Source organism: Hydra vulgaris, chromosome 13 (genome assembly GCF_038396675.1).
Source record: "Hydra vulgaris chromosome 13, alternate assembly HydraT2T_AEP".
NCBI lineage: Eukaryota > Metazoa > Cnidaria > Hydrozoa > Anthoathecata > Hydridae > Hydra > Hydra vulgaris.
In genome coordinates, this window is record NC_088932.1 from 46,716,136 (window position 1) to 46,735,000 (window position 18,865).

The 18,865-nt window shown below is 26.0% G+C and overlaps 1 protein-coding gene across 1 annotated transcript in view; it reads left to right on the forward strand.

Annotated features, from left to right (window-relative positions):
* The first annotated feature begins 3,470 nt into the window (after positions 1-3,470).
* The window catches only part of LOC100204979 (isocitrate dehydrogenase [NAD] subunit alpha, mitochondrial), a 45,667-nt gene continuing 30,272 nt past the window's right edge, over positions 3,471-18,865 (forward strand). Inside the window, exons 1-3 of the mRNA XM_065816301.1 lie at positions 3,471-3,750; positions 13,331-13,369; positions 15,036-15,122. Of these exons, the coding sequence (XP_065672373.1) occupies positions 3,661-3,750; positions 13,331-13,369; positions 15,036-15,122 (216 nt within the window). The 5' untranslated portion in view covers positions 3,471-3,660. The remainder of the gene's footprint in view (positions 3,751-13,330; positions 13,370-15,035; positions 15,123-18,865) is intronic.

The window sequence follows — 18,865 nt, forward strand, 5'->3', positions numbered from 1 at the left end:
GACAATGATCCAAATCACAAGGCAAAAATCACATTAGAATTCCTAAATCCGAAGAAATTTAAGATTCTAGAGTGGCCTGCGCAAAGTCCCGATCTTAACCCGATCGAGAATCTTTGGTCTATTGTGAAGAATCGAGTTAATAATTATGAAACAAGAAGCCAGTCGACAAGAATTATGGGAACGAGTTGAGTATGTTTGGAGTTCGATAACTGTTGAAGAATGCAAGAAGTTGATTGGTATCATGCCTGCGAGAATTGCAGCAGTCATTAGAAGTCTACACAAAGTATTAATTTCCATTAAAATTAATAATAGCATAAATCGCGACAAAACTGTTTACATCTGACATTTTGTTTCAATAAATAATTTGCTATAAACACTTCTCATTCATTTAAATTCAGGCTCAAAACATGAAACTACAATGAATTACCTTTATTTTGGTATATATATATTGATATATAAACATGTATTTCAATCATTTATTTTAAAAAAGAATATTTTTCAAAAACATGTAAACACTTTTGTCGCATACTGTATATATATATATATATATATATATATATATATATATATATATATATATATATATATATATATATATATATATATATATATATATATATATATATATATATATATATATATGTATGTATATATATACTATTATTTATACTATTATTATATCTTTATATTATTAATTCACACAACCAAAAAATTTTGCGCAACAAACTCACCACTAATGATATAAATTGCAAATGCATTAAGAAAGCTGCATGCCCGTTAAATAACGAATGTCTATCAAAAAACGTTGTATATAAAGCCACTTTATCATCACCTAATCCCAGTCTTACGGAAAAATATTACATCGGTATCAGTGAAAACGCTTTCAAGCTCAGATTTGCAAACCACCTTAAATAATTTAATGCAACCAGATATAGAAATGATACAGAACTTTCCAAAGAGATCTGGAAACACAAAGACGCAAGTAACATGCCTATAATTAAGTGGAACATAATTAAAAGATGCCAATCTTATAATCCATCTACAAAAAGGTGTAACCTTTGCATCAGTGAAAAACATTTTATTATGAATTTTGATAGTGTTTTACTACTTAATAAAAAAAGTGAACTTGTTTCTGCTTGTAGACATAGGAAAAATTTTTACTTTCTAACTTTGATACCGGCGATTAGCAAATATCGGATTACGTACACTTGACGTCAGATGCCGTTGCAACGCTAAATTTGTATTTTTTATAAAGGTTTTTATTTTATATTTGAATAATATGGCTGATGATTGCCGAATGGCATGAAACTTCAAGTTCCATTATAAAGTTGTATTTTCTCATTTAAATTATTTTAATATTATTATATATATATTTATATATATATATATATATACATATATATGTATATATATATATATATAACATTGGTAATATATATTTTATATTTATATATATAATATAAAATTTATATATATATAGTATAAAATTAGTCAAATATACTAAATACATAGTAAAACAATTTAATCAAACTCTAAAAAACTACTTACTTAAACAAACTCTAAAACAAATTCAAGCAAATTCTTTATGCCATACACACTAATGAAATAAAAAAAAAAGATCTATTTAATATTTATCACTAATGCATCGCAAATTAAGTAATGTGGTATCGTTAAATTGACAAACTCAAAACCTTATGAAATGGCAATAGATGGGCTTATTAATGACTCGCAAAGTCACGCATGCGTATTTGAGTTCTCAAAATGCAAAACGAACGGTGGAACTCATAATATAGACGTTGAATTAACGTTGATTCAACGTCGCGTTAAGTTGATCGTTTTCAACGAATTTTCAACGTTGATAAAATGTTGATTTTTGGTTATATGACGTCGCGATTAAAAATCAACCGTAAATCAACGTTGAAATAACGTCGTGTGTCCACTGGGAGGACAAGAAGGTAAAGACAGTCACTCATAAACCTGGGCTCATGGTGAGCTCCCGGCTGCTTAAAGAAGAAATTAGCTACATCTGCACCCAGGAAGTAAGCCAGTAGTTGGAAAAGATACTTGTAGTCTCCTCTCTGGAAAGTGTTTTTCTGAAGTGCTGTGTTGCAAAATTTTTTAGTTTGAACTACAAGTTGGTGCAAAAGAGTACCTGGTCTAAATGCATCCTGAAACTATTCAAATTTGACAATTCTTTCAAGTTTATTAACTTCTCTGTGTATTTGCGGTCATAGCTTCTAAAGTAAAACATAGAGGTGTTTGCTTGGACTTTTTTCTGTACCAAAAACAAGTTCTATAACATGAGACACATGTCTCTCATATATGTGATGTCTGCACATTATCCAGAGAACAGGCCTTCCCAAAGCACAAACAATAACATTCCTTATAGTTCTTTTGTTCTTTTCTTTGTTATTAGGTATGGTGTCAGCATACATCCCAATAATTTGATTTGATAGCTCATAGTATTCAATGATACTTTGAATAGCTATTATCTGATCGCTTCCCTTGAAGCTATTAATTTTTAAAATTCCAAGCAGAAAATTTCAAGAGTCAGCTTCAGGAGAAGAAACGCTCATTACCGACTTTTCAAGACTTGTATAATTTGCTTCTTCACTGGTGTACTGCCTTACAATTTTAGTGTCAAAGTGAATCACTAACTTTAAGCCTCTTACTTTGTCTATGTTTTGCTCTCGGATGATCTGGGATTCTGACTACAGTGTGTGCTTTCCTGGTGAGAGTTGATCTTAAGATCTTTAACTCCTCAATGTTAATACCACCAGCTTTATAGAGAGATATCAACAAACAGGTTCTTGGTCGAATATCAATACCATATCTTGTCATGTTTGAGATCCAATTGTTTAGAAATTCATCCATATTTAGCTAAAGCATAACTTTTACTTCCGCTGAAATCTTTTGTATCTTTGTAGGAGGCATAAAAGTTTCGTCAGAGTCTGGAAGGCTAGCACTGTCTGTGAGCCAGGAAACTTCAAACTCTTTTTGTTCTAGTTCTTCGACCTTAATTTTATTCTTTTCCTCTTAGCTTTTTTCTCTTTTCCTCTTAGCTTTGAGCTTTTCATCTTGTAAGCGCATTTTTTCCTCCATTATTCTTATTTTATCTACAGTCAAACAAGCAACTTTTTTGAAATGTGTTATTAATGCCCGCCATCTTAACCATGTGTTCTTTGAGGCAATGCCTAGGAATCCAATGTTATTATTTCAAGCCTCTTTGTTCCTCATTGGATCACTCTTTTATCAAGTTAAAGATGTTGGCCTTATGAATTGGAAATAAGAAGTTGCTTTCATTTACTACTGCAAGAAAGTTGTTAACTTTCTTGCTGTAGTAAATGAAAGCAAGTATTCTAAGTCTACCAAAAGTAGCTTCCTTTTGGTAGACTTAGAATCTTGAGTCTTTTTAGGGATTGGTACTCATTTATCTTGTTGGTAATTTTGTAATATTTACAAGGTTTAATAGTTACAAGTTTCGTAAGTCGCGAAACTTGTAAATACTACACCTTTAATTTAAGAAATTTGTAAATGTTATATGTACGGCGAAATATGAGGAAAAAAAAAAAGACAGTCCAGAAATTTTCTAGTGACTTGTAGATTGACTGCCCGACTTAAGCGAACCATTCGTAAACCATCAGTTTGTTGTTACTAATCATGGCGGCGTTTCCTGCACTTCTCTCAAACCTACGTAGCAAGAATATCTACAAATCTGTTTATAGCACATTCAGCATTTTTTCAGAGAAAGTAGGTTATAAAAATAAAATTTATATTTTGAATTAAATTTGATTGATTTCTGCTATTTATTGCTAATTTTTATACTACATTGTCACATCTAAGTTAAACGCAATGCTATTAAGTTAGGATAATTTTTTTAAGAGGTAATAACGCTTTCGCACACTTTTTTTTCTTTTGTTTGTTATTAAAATTTCTTGCGTGGAATACTGCAGAAAGTTATGACCATAATTTGTAATTATCACCTTAAACTGTTTATAACTTTAATAATTATTAATTTGTAACAAAGTTTACATAAATTTTGTATTAATTTAAATCTGGTAAAGTAAGAAAAGTTCTTTAAAAAAATGCGCCTTGTACTTTTAATCATTCATTCAATGACCTCATGTTATATGTTATAAAAAAATCTTTCAATATAGTGTAAATTATTTAGATTTATATGTATAGCAAAAAATTTGTAATTGTATTGTAGGAAATACAGCTGGTAACAAAAGGATAAAAAAAAAAAAAACTCAAAATGTTTAAATAAGAACAAAAAAAAAACTGCTTAAACAAAAGTATTCCTTAAATACACTTAATTGCGTACCAAAACAAAAATTTAAGTTTTTTTCTTAAATTTAAGTTATATAGATTATCCTGCAGTTAAGCGGCATAAAATAATTTTATTTTTTTACTTTTTGCGCTCTTGTTTGTGGAGATTTTTTAAACATAAAGGGCTTTAATACAAGCTTTGACTATATTATAGCCTGCTGCCACAAGGGAGTGCTGCTGCATTGAATGAGGATTTGGTATGGGGCAGCAATCTTTTCTTTCAATATTTTAGCAATGAAAAATAAAGATTGCTTCCCCATGCCAAACCCCAAATTGAGGGCAACTAACTCTTGCAGCAGCAGGGTATAAGGTATATATATTGAATCCAATAAATATTCCTTTATGTTTAAAAAGTCTCGACGGATGAGATAATACAAATAATATAAAAAAATAAAATTATTTCATGTCGCTTAACTGCAGGATAACCATTATATATATATATATATATATATATATATATATATATATATATATATATATATATATATATATATATATATATATATATATATATATATCTCAAGATCCTTTTAGTAATGCACAAATCTATTATCCAGGTAGTACCAATGTTATTATGCTATATAATTCATTACTCCTACTATGTCAGAAAGAACACTAAAATTAAAGGAAACAAAATGCAGTAATCGTTTTGGTAATTGAGCAATAATCCACTATGGTTCTAAAATTTGAAATATACTTCCAAATATTGTTCGTGACAATAAAAAACACAACTATAAGAAAAAATAAAATCTTATTTAATGGTGAATTAAGAACTATTCCACCAAAAAACTCTTGAATATTAAAATTTTTACTAATATAATTTTTGTAATACAGCTGAGCAAGTGTTTTGCCAACTTTTTTCATTATCCTGGTAAAACACAGTAGCTATGGGTAAACCTATGTATTTATTTATCATATATAAACAGGGCTCAAAAATAAGTGCCGAACATTGGACATTTTGTCCCACCAATATTTTTTGTGCATTTATTTTAGTTGTTCCAAAATTAATAATAAATTAACTATTATATATAAAATTTATTTTTTGAACTTTTTATTTTTTATACAAAACAAAAATTGAAATTGAAGACACGGTTACATCAATAAAATATGTCATTTTTTTGAGTTAATTTTTAAAAGATACAATTAGTTATTAATTTAAATTTATAGTTTAGTATTTATTTTATTTTTTGTGTGATATATTTTGGCTTTTGAAACCCCTTTTAAATTTATTCTATAAAAGTTTTAACGTAATAGTTATTTTAATGCTTATAGAAACCAGTACTTTTTATTACACTACTAATTTTGAGTTGTTATGTAACGTTTGTTTTCGTGCTAAAATTTTTCGCTATTAAAAGTGTTTATAAAATTAATCCGAGAAAAAGTTTGAAAAGATTTATACAAAAATACATATTTATATAAATGTAATTATGTATAATATTCTTTGATAGTTTTAAATAAAATGGGTTAATTGTAAATATTACTTTAATGGGTTTAAGTAAACTTCATAATTTATGTATTTAATATATTTACATAATTATTTATGTATTTAATAATTTAGAAAGCATTTCATATGGTATAGTAATTTTTAAAAAACGTAATTTAAATATATTTTCCTTTTCAAGTTTTAGTTTTTTGAGCTTAGATTTTTTCTTTTTCTTTAAGATTTTTTTTTCTTTTTGTTAGATAATTTATCTTACAAATTTTCTTTTTATTTTCAATGCATTTTGAAACACCAAGAGTTGTCAAAACAAATTGCGCGGTCAAGTTGTAAAAAAACAAAATATTTTTTATGTGGTCAAAAAATCAAATATTTTTTATGTGGTCAAAAAAATTTGAGTACGTTAGAATATATCAGACAAATTGGCCGTAACAAAAAAGTTTGTTATTTCAAGCCCTGTATAAATATATCTATATATATATATCTATAAATATAAATATATATATATATCTATAAATATATATATATATATAAATATATATATATATATAAATATATATATATATATATATATATATATATATATATATATATATATATATATATATATATGTATGTGTGTATGTATATGTATGTATATGTATATGTATATATATATATATGTATATATATATATGTATATGTGTATATATATATATGTATATGTGTATATATATATATATATATATATATATATATATATATATATATATATATATATATATATATATATATATATATATATATATGAAGACCTCAGTGGAAAAACCGGCATTGTCACATTTAAAAAGTATTGAGAAAGTATTTATTGATCATTAATAAAAGTCTTTATTTAAAGCAAATGAAACTAAGCAATTTAAAAAAATTTATATTATAATTATTTTATTTAAAATTTATTCAAAACAAAACATTTTGTAATTTTTTATACAAAATATTTTTCTCTTTGCTTTAAATAAAGACATTTATTAATGATCAACAAATACTTTCTCAATACTTTTTAAATGTGACAATGCCGGTTTTTCCACTGAGGTCTTCATATATATATATATATATATATATATATATATATATATATATATATATATATATATATATATATATATATATATATATATATATATATATATATATATATATATATATATATATATATATATATATATATAAATATATATATATATATATATATATATATATATATATATATATATATATATATATATATATATATATATATATATATATATATATATATATATATATATATATATATATATATGTATAATATAATACAAAAATCTGCAATGAGAAAAAATTAAATTTCTCATAAAGTCTGTCTAGCAGACTTTAGCAGATGGCTGTTTGGCGGCAATGAACTTGTCATATCAGTTCTTGAACTTGTTGATGCTTCTGGAATCGATAACTCGATTTGGCAAGTTATTCCGTAAGAATACAATTTAATTCTTTAATCTCAAGAATACTCTAGAAAAAGTCATTATTTTTATTTCTCAATTCTTGAGAAATTGAATAAAATTCTCGAGAAAAAAATTAAAGTTATTGTTTGCTTTAATGATTAATCTAATTCAAATTATAGTTCTATGTTCTTTGTATGCGCGTAAACCAAATGCTGCGCAAAGTTTTCTTTTCTTTTTTTTACATTAAATACTAATACTATGATGGCAAGAGTTTTCAAGTAATAATTTATTGCGATATTTTATATAAGAAAAGAACGATTAAATTTTTAAAGAAATTTATGATTTGTCTGATTCTTTCAAACGACCTTACAAAAAGTTATCTGTACAGATTATAAAGAAACTAAAGGGCAAGGAAAGAAAGTTCAGCGTATCTATTGACAATGGACAAGCATTAAAAATCGTAGATTCATGGGTGTTCATTTATACAGAAATAATGAAAATTAATTCATTTAACCTTGGTTTGATTTTTATCGAAGACAGTTGTACATCAGAAATAACTTTGGAAATACTGTCGCAAAAATAAAAAGAGTTTGGTCTATCTTTACAAGAAGATATTGTGGCTGTTATGAGCGATGGTGCTGCGGTTATGAAGAAGTTTGGTAGATTATCGCCTGCCTTGCAGCAATTACGCTACAATCATGCCATGCTGAACCAAAAAACGAAATACAGAAATCTGTAGACGAGCATGAGACTGTAGATAGTAACTATGGTGCTAACTATGGAAGTAAAGATGACTTTAACTTGGAAATTGATGTGTTATGTAGCAAAAACTTTCAACTTAAATCAAATTAAAGATGCAATTGTAGGAATACGAAAAATTATAAAACTCTTTAAAAATTCTCCAGTAAAAAATGGTGTTCTACAAAAATATGTAAAAGATCAAGGACAAAAAAAATTGGCTTTGCTACTAGACTGTAAAACACGCTGGAATACTATTGAAATAATGGTTAAACGGCTCTTAAAAATTAAAAACTGTGTGCAAATGGCATTAAGTGAATTAAATTTAAACCACTTGTGGAAAGATAATTACATACAAATGGCCGAAATTCTATTAGCTGTATTAGAACCAACACAAATAACTGTAGAAGCTTTAAGTTGAGCATATGCAACGTTATTAACGGCCGAAGGAGCCTTGAAATTTTTATTTAATAAATTAGAGGAAGAATGTAGAAAGAACCAAATAAGTAGAGAATTCTTAAATAATATCAAAGAAGAAATAAGTAAAAGGAAAAATGATAAAGTTGTATCTTTATCATTTTTACATAAACCAACAAATGATGAAAAATATGCTTCTTTTTTAAAATCTTTGTCAAAAAATGATATTTATAAAACTGCTAGAGAAATATTTGATAAATTGTTTGGGTCATCCGATTCCAAAGAAGATCTAACTGAAGAAATGTCCACTAGCAGCAATGTCAACACTGAGCTATCACTTGAAGAACAACTAAATTTAGCTATAACAAATACAACAAAAGAAATTATGCCACACCAACGTTATGATAATGATAACCAGAATCTTTATCAGACACTTAAAAAAGAATGCAACATATTCCAAACAACTGGAATAAGGTCACAAAATTTGGAAAATCTAAAAGATGCATTATGAACAATAAAACCAACTTCAACGCAAAACAAATGTTATTTCTCGACTGCTAATGATTTTGTTACAAAAAAAAAAGAAAAAGATTATCAAACATGTCATTGAATGTGTTATGTTTTTTAAAATATTACTTCAAAAACAATAAATAAAAATTATTACTTATGTGCTTATAATTTGTCTAATTGCTGTTTTTCGTTTCTCATTTTTGTATTTTTATATTTAGTATTTTTTCTTTTATAAATTAACTAATAAATAACAATTAAAAACTTGTTACACTTGTATATTTTAGAGTATATCTTTTTTTGTCATATTTTTATACCATTTTTTTCTTATATTAAATGACTTTTATATTTGTTACTCTGCTATTTTTTTTATCCAATGTTTGTCCATATACATTTTATGAACATAAATTATATTGAAATTTAAAAAAAATTACGATTTTGACATTTCTCAAAATTTCTCGAGAATTCTTGAGAAGCTCATTCTCAATTTCTTGTTTCTCAAGAATTAAAAAACATCAAGAAATCTTAAAGACTAAATACAATCCTGTTTGTAAAAAATAATGTACTCTCTCACTAATCCCTTCATGATCTTACTTGCAATTGAAGTCAATGAGATTGGACAGTAATTTATTGGTTCCAGTTTACATTCTTTCTTTAAAATAAGACTTATTTCTTTAAAATAAATGTACATCATATAAATGATAATGAAGCACTTGAGGCCTTTCACTATTTTTATCAGTAGTGCTATGTTTAGTGCTTTTGTCAAGATTTTTATAACTTTTTAGAAAGTTAGATAATAGAAATATTTAATTGCTATATTGTAACTATGAGTTACCATTGTAACATTTTTTTGAAAGGAAGTCTCCATTAAATGTGTCATGTTTTTGTTTATGTAAATGACTTTCATATGACAACAAATATTTTTCACTTTTTAATTCAAGGAAAACCAAGAGTTGGAAAAAAGGTTCTATAGTTTTATTGTGCAATCTCTGGCGTTCAAATACATGATTGTCAAATTGGTCTGTAGATTAAAGAACTTAAAGAAAAGAAAGACATTGTTATCAAAAAAGCAGATAATGGTAACACTCTAATTTTAATGGACTCAACATACTATAAAGATAAACTTGTTAATCACGATCATCTATCGTCTTTAACTACTTATGAAAAAACAAATTTTGACTCAGATAAAAGAGTTTTCAAAAATCTTTCAAAAATGATTGCTAAACATAAATGTCTAACACAAAACAAAATAGACTTCATTACAAATTTTGAATGGAAATCTAGTACTTTTTATGTTATTCCAAAAATTCATAAATGCAATGAAATAATTAAAAAGGTTCAATAATCTAGTTCTCCGTTTATAGAAATGAAACCTCCAAAAGATTTGAAAGCTCGACCTATTATTGCTGGAATAGACTCACCAACATCACACTTAAGCCAATTTCTTCACATAATATTATCTCCAATTGTAAAAAAACTAAAGACTTATATAAAAGATAATTGGGATTTCTTAAGAAATATCTCTAGAAATATTGATTCAGACAGTGTAATACTAACATGTGACATTGTCAATCTATACACAAGTATTCCACATAATCTAGGTCTTAAAGCATTACAATTCTGGATCGAACAACAGAAAGACTTAATAGCAGATCGATTCACCCCTGACTTCCTCTTAGAATCTGCATCTTTCATTTTAGAAAAAAGTAATTTTATTTTTGACAACCAAGTATACCACCAGATTACAGGTACAGCCATGGGTACAGACTTTCCCCAGACTATGCATGTCTTACAATTGGATTTTTAGAAGTAACTATGCTTTTTCCAAAAATCTTACCTAATAATTTTTTAAAAAAAGAAGTTAAAAATATTGAACAGTTTTATTTTAGATATGTTGATGATGGTTTCAACATATGGCCAAAAGACATTGCCAAGTTTAAAAGTTCTCTAGAAGAATTACATAATTCAATTAGTTTTACGGTTGATTTAGGTATACAATACAATAAAAATGGAAATATCTACAATGTCATTAATTTTTTAGATGTATCGGTTATTCTTAAATATAAAAAATATATCAAAACAGATATATTTTACAAAGAAACAAATACCCACGACTATTTAAATTATAATAGTTTTCATCCTTTCCACATAAAAAATAATATCCCATATAATCTTGCTAAAAGAATAATTGTTTTTACCTCGAATTATGCTACAGAAAAACTGTTCAACGGAACTAAAATTATGGTTAAAAGAATGTCTTTACCCAGATAATATTATAGAAAAAGCATTTCATAATGCCAAATTACAAGGACCAGCACCTTTAAAAAAATCCAAAGAAGTTTTTCCTTTGGTTACTACATTTTATAGCAATTTAAACTGCCAGCCTGTTTTAACAGAAACTAACCTTTTACTTAGTCATTCTTCTAATGCAAGGGTAAAGGAGGTTTTTTCAAATATTCATCCAGTAATAGCCTACAAACAACCACCAAATTTACTTAGACAACTAACTTCTTCAAAATTTCATTCTATTTCATTTATCAAAAAAACAGGTTTATTCAAATGTAAGGATATTCGTTGTTAAATTTGCCAATTATATTTACAAGAAGTTGATAAGTTTGAGACGTCCAATGGAACTATTTGGAATATTAAAAGTCACATTATTTGTAATAGCAAAAATATTATTTATTATTTAAAGTGTTTATCGTGTAATGGTTTATCTGCTTACACTGGAAAAACAAACAATTTAAGAAATCGTACTAATGGCCATATTTCCAGTTGCAGAACAGGAAAATCTACAAATCAATTTGAATGCCAGAGATCGAAAGGCCTCAAGTGCTTTATTATCATTTATATGATATACATTTATTTTAAAGAAATAAATCTTTTTCAAATTTCAAAAATTCAATTAGTGTTTTTTTTGCTTGGCATACCTTTAATTACCTTAATTCATATATATATATATATATATATATATATATATATATATATATATATATATATATATATATATATATATATATATATATATATATATATATATATATATATATAATGAAAAATATATATACATATGTATGTATATATATCTTTCTATTATACAGTTTAACAGCAATTAATTCATATATATATATATACATATATATATATACATATATATATATATATATATATATATATACATATATATATATATATATATATATATATATATATATATATATATATATATATATATATATAGTTCTATAGTTTGTTGGCTTTAGGAAGAGCGGAAGGAAAAAAGTGATTCTTACGCCAACACATACGTCACTTTTAATTACTTTTGACTTTCGTCCAACATTTCCGTGTTGGACGAAAGTAAAAACCATTAATTTAATTACAAATTAATCGTTTTTTAAAAAAACCACAAAAACGCAAATTTAATTGACCAGAATGTTTTTAAAAACATTCTGAATGTTTTTATAACATTTTGAATGTTTTTAACAATATAAACAATGTTTTTATTTTTATTTTTTTTAATAAAATGTTTTTATTTTTATTTTTTTTAATAAAATGTTTTTATTTTTATTTTTTTTACTGTAAATCATGCGCGGAGTGTTGCTACATCGACTATCTTATAGCCTGACTCGCAAGGGAGTGCTGCTACATCGACTGACAAATAGCCTGACTCGCAAGGGAGTGCTGCTACATCGACTGACAAATAGCCTGACTCGCAAGGGAGTGCTGCTACATCGACTGACAAATAGCCTGACCCGCAAGGGAGTGCTGCTAAATCGACTGAGGGTTTGGTTGGGGCAGGCAGTCTATCATTATTAAAAAAAAAAAATTCCGGTCTTGCATTTTAATTTTTACTTTTTGTCAACAAAATATCGAAAAAACTTTCGGACAACATCTAAGGGTTCTATATATATATATATATATATATATATATATATATATATATATATATATATATATATATATATATATATATATATATATATATATGTATGTATATATATATCTTTCTATTAACAGTTTAACAGCAATTAATTCATGTTACATTAGTTTTCACACTAAAGTTTTTTATTTTACCAACAGCATAAAATATTATTGTCAATTAGCTAATTTAATTAGTAACTTTTAGATTAATTTAGTTAGGAGAAGGAAAACTCTAATGTAAAACCCCAGTTTAATTGTGGATATGACTGTAAAATTTATGTGGATAAATATGAGTATAAGATGTATGTAGATGTTTGAGCTTGTAAATGTAGTATGTGCGTGTCTATCTGTTTGTGTGAGTATGTAATTGAAGATAACTTGTTATTACTAAGATTTATATGAAAATGTGTCTGTGAGTACTATGGCTCCTCAGTTTACTATTTACCTATTTACAAGAGTACTTCTTTATAAAAAAAAGATTTATATTTTTACCACTTTTATATTCTATAGTGTTTTTATTTTATAGGCTTCTTTTTCAAAAGAGTATAGACAGCTGAGCTCTGATGTAAGTCTTCTTTTTATTTGAAATTCATTTAGTTAAAAAAAATTTGATAAATAATTTAAGTTATAAAATTGTCAAAGAATGGTTTGGTAGTTGAGTTGATGAGAAGAGATTAACCAGGCCCTTATGTTCAATATTTCTGATTTCTTTAAAGCATTTCCTTGTTAATTTTGTCCTTGGATTTATGTAAAGGTTTGCAGATATTGCTGTTTGTGATGGAAGATTTTTTTAGTGTAATAAATTCACTCAAGAAGACTGCAAACAACCACTAATTAAGTTAAGAGTTTACAGAAAACAAAGATGTTAAATAACAAGCATGCAGTTGTCAGACTTTAAAAACTATAAATTGTATGAATCAGGAAAACATAAAGACCAGAAATAACTCCAAAGCATCAATATTCAAGAAAAGAAACTAAACAAATAAAAGTTTTTTAAGCATGAAGAAATAGTTACAGTAAAAGGATGCCACTTTGCTGAATGACGAGTGATATGGAGTTTTGGTTGATGGAACAAGTGTACAAGCCTGCTCGAGTAGCAGACATGTTAGTATCAGTAAAAAAGAGATGCAACCTTATGATGATGGGACAAAGGCTCAAAGTTGGAAGCAATAGCAGGTTCAACATTTACAATGGATGTTGTCTAAACCAAAATCTGTAGAGAATTGAGAAATAACGTTATGAATGGAAGCAGAAGTGGTTTGGATATTTACAACTATGCAGTTGTTTCCAACTAATCAACTCAAAGTAATAATAAAGGGCCTTTTATGGGGCTATTTATCTTGACAGTCCACACCAAATGCACTAACAGAAACTCATTCTATGCACAACATGGCACTGTTTATACTCTGATATTTTACAGTTAGTAAGCTGGCCTTAGAAACATTAAACCAAGTTCTAGAGCTGTACCCTTAGGAGATTACAAAATAAGAAGCACAAGAGAAAACAAATTATATATATATTTGATTTGATTCAATGTTCATAATCCATGACAGGAAACACTAACAGGTTTACATCATCCCAGTTTATTAGATTTGGTGCAAGCTGGTTATCATAAATTTTCTGCTTGCCCCAAAGTCTTTGCATAGGAGGCCTTCTACAAGACAGTAATCGGATGCAGTTAATAGGTGCCTAGAATGACTACTTTTACTGAGATACCATCTCTAAATCTGCTTGAGTTTTTTATTTATCTTTTTTGTATGTTTTTGTTTGTGTGGGTTAAGAACTTAACTTGATGAATTGGTGAGTTTTGTCTTTTTCAGTTTTATCTAGTAGGCAATATTCAATAATTTCTAATAAAGACTCTGGCTGGTTTGTGATAATCACATCAATATGTCATAGCTTCAATTTATTGCGTATTTTTTTATGTAGATTTTATGTAGGTCAGTTTACATTCATTAATATACCTTATAAAACACATGTCAATTGGCTATCCAACTCGTCTTGCTAATGTTTATCTATTTTGTATCATTTTTAAGTAATTTTTGTTGTTTTGTTCATTTACAAATGTACCTTTTAAAATACTGCAAATTATTGCACTACAAAAACGAAAAGAAAAATAGTTTAAAAAAATGGTAAACATTTAAATGGTATTTAACTTAACTATTTAACAGTTTATTGTTAAAAATTATTACAAAGTGTAAAAATTTAAATTTATATTGTTTCTATTTTAGGCAAACAGGAAAGTTACATTAATACCTGGAGATGGAATTGGGCCTGAGATTTCTAAAGCAGTGCAAAAGATTTTTACATCAGCTAAGGTAATAATTCTAGATAAACATTTTTTCTTTAAATTCATTTGCAATTTCAGATTTCAAATTGGCTACTTTCTGTTAAAGTAGTTAATTTTAAATCACTCTTTTTTTTTCCCAATTTTTAATGAGTATTGATATAGACCTATGAAAGTTTATTCAAAGTATATTTTTAATAATGTTATTCTATTTAAGATATTTTAATGATTCTAAAAGCATAATTTTATGCAATTTAAAAAAAAAAAAAAAAATTCCATAAAATTAAAACATCTAAATTATTGGAAAAGGAAGTTGGCATTATTTTACTCTAAAAATTCCATTTATCATTGATCAGATATTTTACTTTTTTGAAAATAATAAAATTGAAGTTTTGTTATGTTCAGCAAAAAAATAATTTAGTTTTGTTATATTAAGCCAAAAAGTTATGTTTTGTTATTAATATAAATGCAAATATATATTAATAAAAAATTAGAAATGTAAAAACATTAAGTATTAAATTTAATGTTTTTACATTTCTGAATTTGAATGGAATGTTTTGTTTAGATGTATTTTAGTTTTTAATTTATTTAACATAAGTTAAAGCTGTGTATATTTACCTTAAAGGTATGCCATATTTTTAAAAGATTTTTTTTGTTTACAAAGATGCAGAGTTGCTTTTTTTTATCACAACTCCAGAGAGTTTTTTAATGTTTTAAATACTGATTTTTTTTATGTTACAAGAAAGTTGTTTTTCATTGCAACTCCCAAGAGTTTTTCTTTTTTAGTTTTTTGTATTTGTTTAGATAAAAAAAGTTAGATAAAGATTAGATAAATTTTTAATAAATTAAAACCAAAGGTTAAATTACTTTAATTCCTATTACTTACTGAGTTGTTCCGCATAAAAAGTAATTTCCCAGTAACTATCAAAAATCATTTTGGAAATATCAGTCATAAAGTTTTTCTTGAATGTTGGTTATTTCTCCATTGCTATTAGTATACAAATTTCAAGGATTTTGTTTCAGTAATTACAAATGGAAAAAAAAATTCTGGGTTCAAGTTTGTCATCTTCTTTTAACTCTTAAAAAAGCGCATTATTTTTTTCAACAAGAGTGCCAAGATTGAATTAAGCAGGTTTTGTGAACTTCAACCATTAAATGTGTCTTAAAGTTGCCTCACGCTCTATGTGTTTATAGTTGCCAAAAAATATATATGATTTGCTTGGGATTCCTTAGTGAAAGTTGGTTCTCTTCTGTTTTATAACATTAAAATTGGATAGAGGATGCTTGAAAATTTTGTTTGTACGGACTTAATTGATTGTTTCTACAACAAATGTAACATTTGCAACAACTTTAAGTTTTTCCTAAAATTTTTAATCCATGTTAAAATAGTAAAGTTCAAACAAGCAACGGCAGTAACCAGCTAATTAAAGTATAATCAGAGAGAATAATCATAACAAGAGAATCATCATAGTATAAGAGAAAAATTTGCATAGAATGTTAGAATGAAGCAAGACCAATCAAATGTTTTTAAAAAAATGTTACTGATTTTTTGAATCCATCATTAAATGTTGCTACTATTCAGGTTGATTATGCTGAGAATTTTTATATGTTTTAATCAGAATAAACTATAAGACCTGGAAAAAACGTTTTAAAAAAATTCATAACTAAGGTGTTAATGGCATTGGGTCAATTATTACGCATTTAGCATCCAACAAAGTTAAGCATGGAAAAATTGAAATCCAATCAGTAAATGATTTTGTAAATTCTATTAAATATTTTAATTTCAAAGTGCTGCACTTGTTAGAAATATATATTTATTTCAAAGTGCTATACTTATCAGAAAAAGAAAAAGTCAGCACGGTCTTAACTTTTTATAAATTATTAATCAAAAATGGTGAAAGATAAATGCCACTACCTTTATGTAAATAAAAACCAAATAAAAATTGAAAAAAAAGTTTCAATTTAATGTAATATATTAAAAGAATGAAACAGTTGCTTTTTATTCTTGAGTATTATTCTCTTAGTATTTTTAATAGAAGAAATCATTTTTACAAGAAATTGATCTTGTAAAAAAACAATAGTAATATTATTCTTTAAATAATATTGTAATAATTTATAAAGAAAATTATAAATTTGATAACTAGTGGTACATATTATTTAATGTTTGAAAGTAACATTAAAAAATCTTTTAAAAAGAAAGTTAAATCTTATTTTTGCAATTTTTGAAAATACTGTATCAGTTCAATATCTGTTAGATTATTATTTTATATTTATAAGTGTAATACATTTAAATTAAAGCATTAAATCAATCTTTTAAGTTTAACATCTATAGTTTCACAAGGTTTCCAAAATGCCATTTTATTTAAGTATGGCATTATAGAAGAGTTGAAACTACTTTTTTATGCTCAGATGTTCTTCCTGGTCCAGACCAAAATTTTGCAAATCAAGATTAATTGTTTTTATATATAATACTATCACTTAAAAGATTACTGGCTGAGACTTACACCAGGAAAATTACTGGCTAAGGCTCACACCAAGAAAACTAATGGCTTAGGCTTACACCAGGAAGATTGAGCTGAGGCTTACAAGTTTTTTTTTTACTCTTACCTAAAGTTATTGCAAAACTTAACTACAAGTTTACATTCATTCAAAAATATAGTGTATTATACTTTATGTTTCAGCTCCAGCTAACAACCCTACTAGTCTTATTATATTAGTAGGGTTATACTTAATACAAACTCATAAAATAAAAAATAAAATAAGTTTAAAATGAACCACCACGGTCCCCGTCCTGGATAAATATGAAGTTTTTCAACTCCACATAATAGCATCAGTAAAAATTTTAAATTTAGAACAATTTTTAGATCTTCCACAAAATATTGAAAGTTTGAGTAACAGGTTGTTTTTACACATTAATTGTAATGCATTATTAGTAAAGTTCACACAATGTCTTTATTAATCACTAAGGAATAATTATACAAAATTTGATTAGTTTACGACTGTTTGAACTTATCTCACACAAGATTTGTTTTAAAATACCATAGATCCTAAGTAATATAAATTAGTTAAGTTACTCTCATTCCAATACTTTTTAAAAATATTCAGTTTGTAACCATTTTGTTTGTAAAAAACAAAATATATTTTGGATCCAATCCAGTTATAAACAAGCTTCAAACAAACAAGCTTCAAACAAGAGCATATTAATCAAAGGAATTAATTAAAATAATATTTCAACCAAACAAAAAAACACATAAAAGTAACATCAAATAATTGTTAAAATGTAAAATATTAAAGTTATTTTAGTAAATCTTTGTTGGTATATGTACAAATAGTTGTAAACTAACCCAATTTTGAAAGATTATTTGTTGATATTTAAAGGGATCCCAAAGTGCTGAGACAAGTTATGTTTTAAAGAGAATGATTAAAAAAAAAAAATGTTTGGGCAGAATTTTTCAAAAACAAAATAATGAATGTATACGAACAAAAACAAACTTTGTTGTTTTACTCGAAGCTCGCCATCTCCGCAGTAGCAATTCTCTCAAAGTCTTTAAAATATACGCCACAATCTACAGACTTTATAATTTATTTAAGCGCATTTAATTCTAAAGAGTTTTACTAAATGACGTCATTGTAGAATTTTGATAAGAAATTTCGAAAAAAATTTTTTTAGCAAATTGTAGATTTTTTTTTCCATTATAGATATATATTTTTCTATTATATTAAAGAATTTGTTTAATTGCTTATTATTATATAAAAGTTTTTTTTTTAAATCAT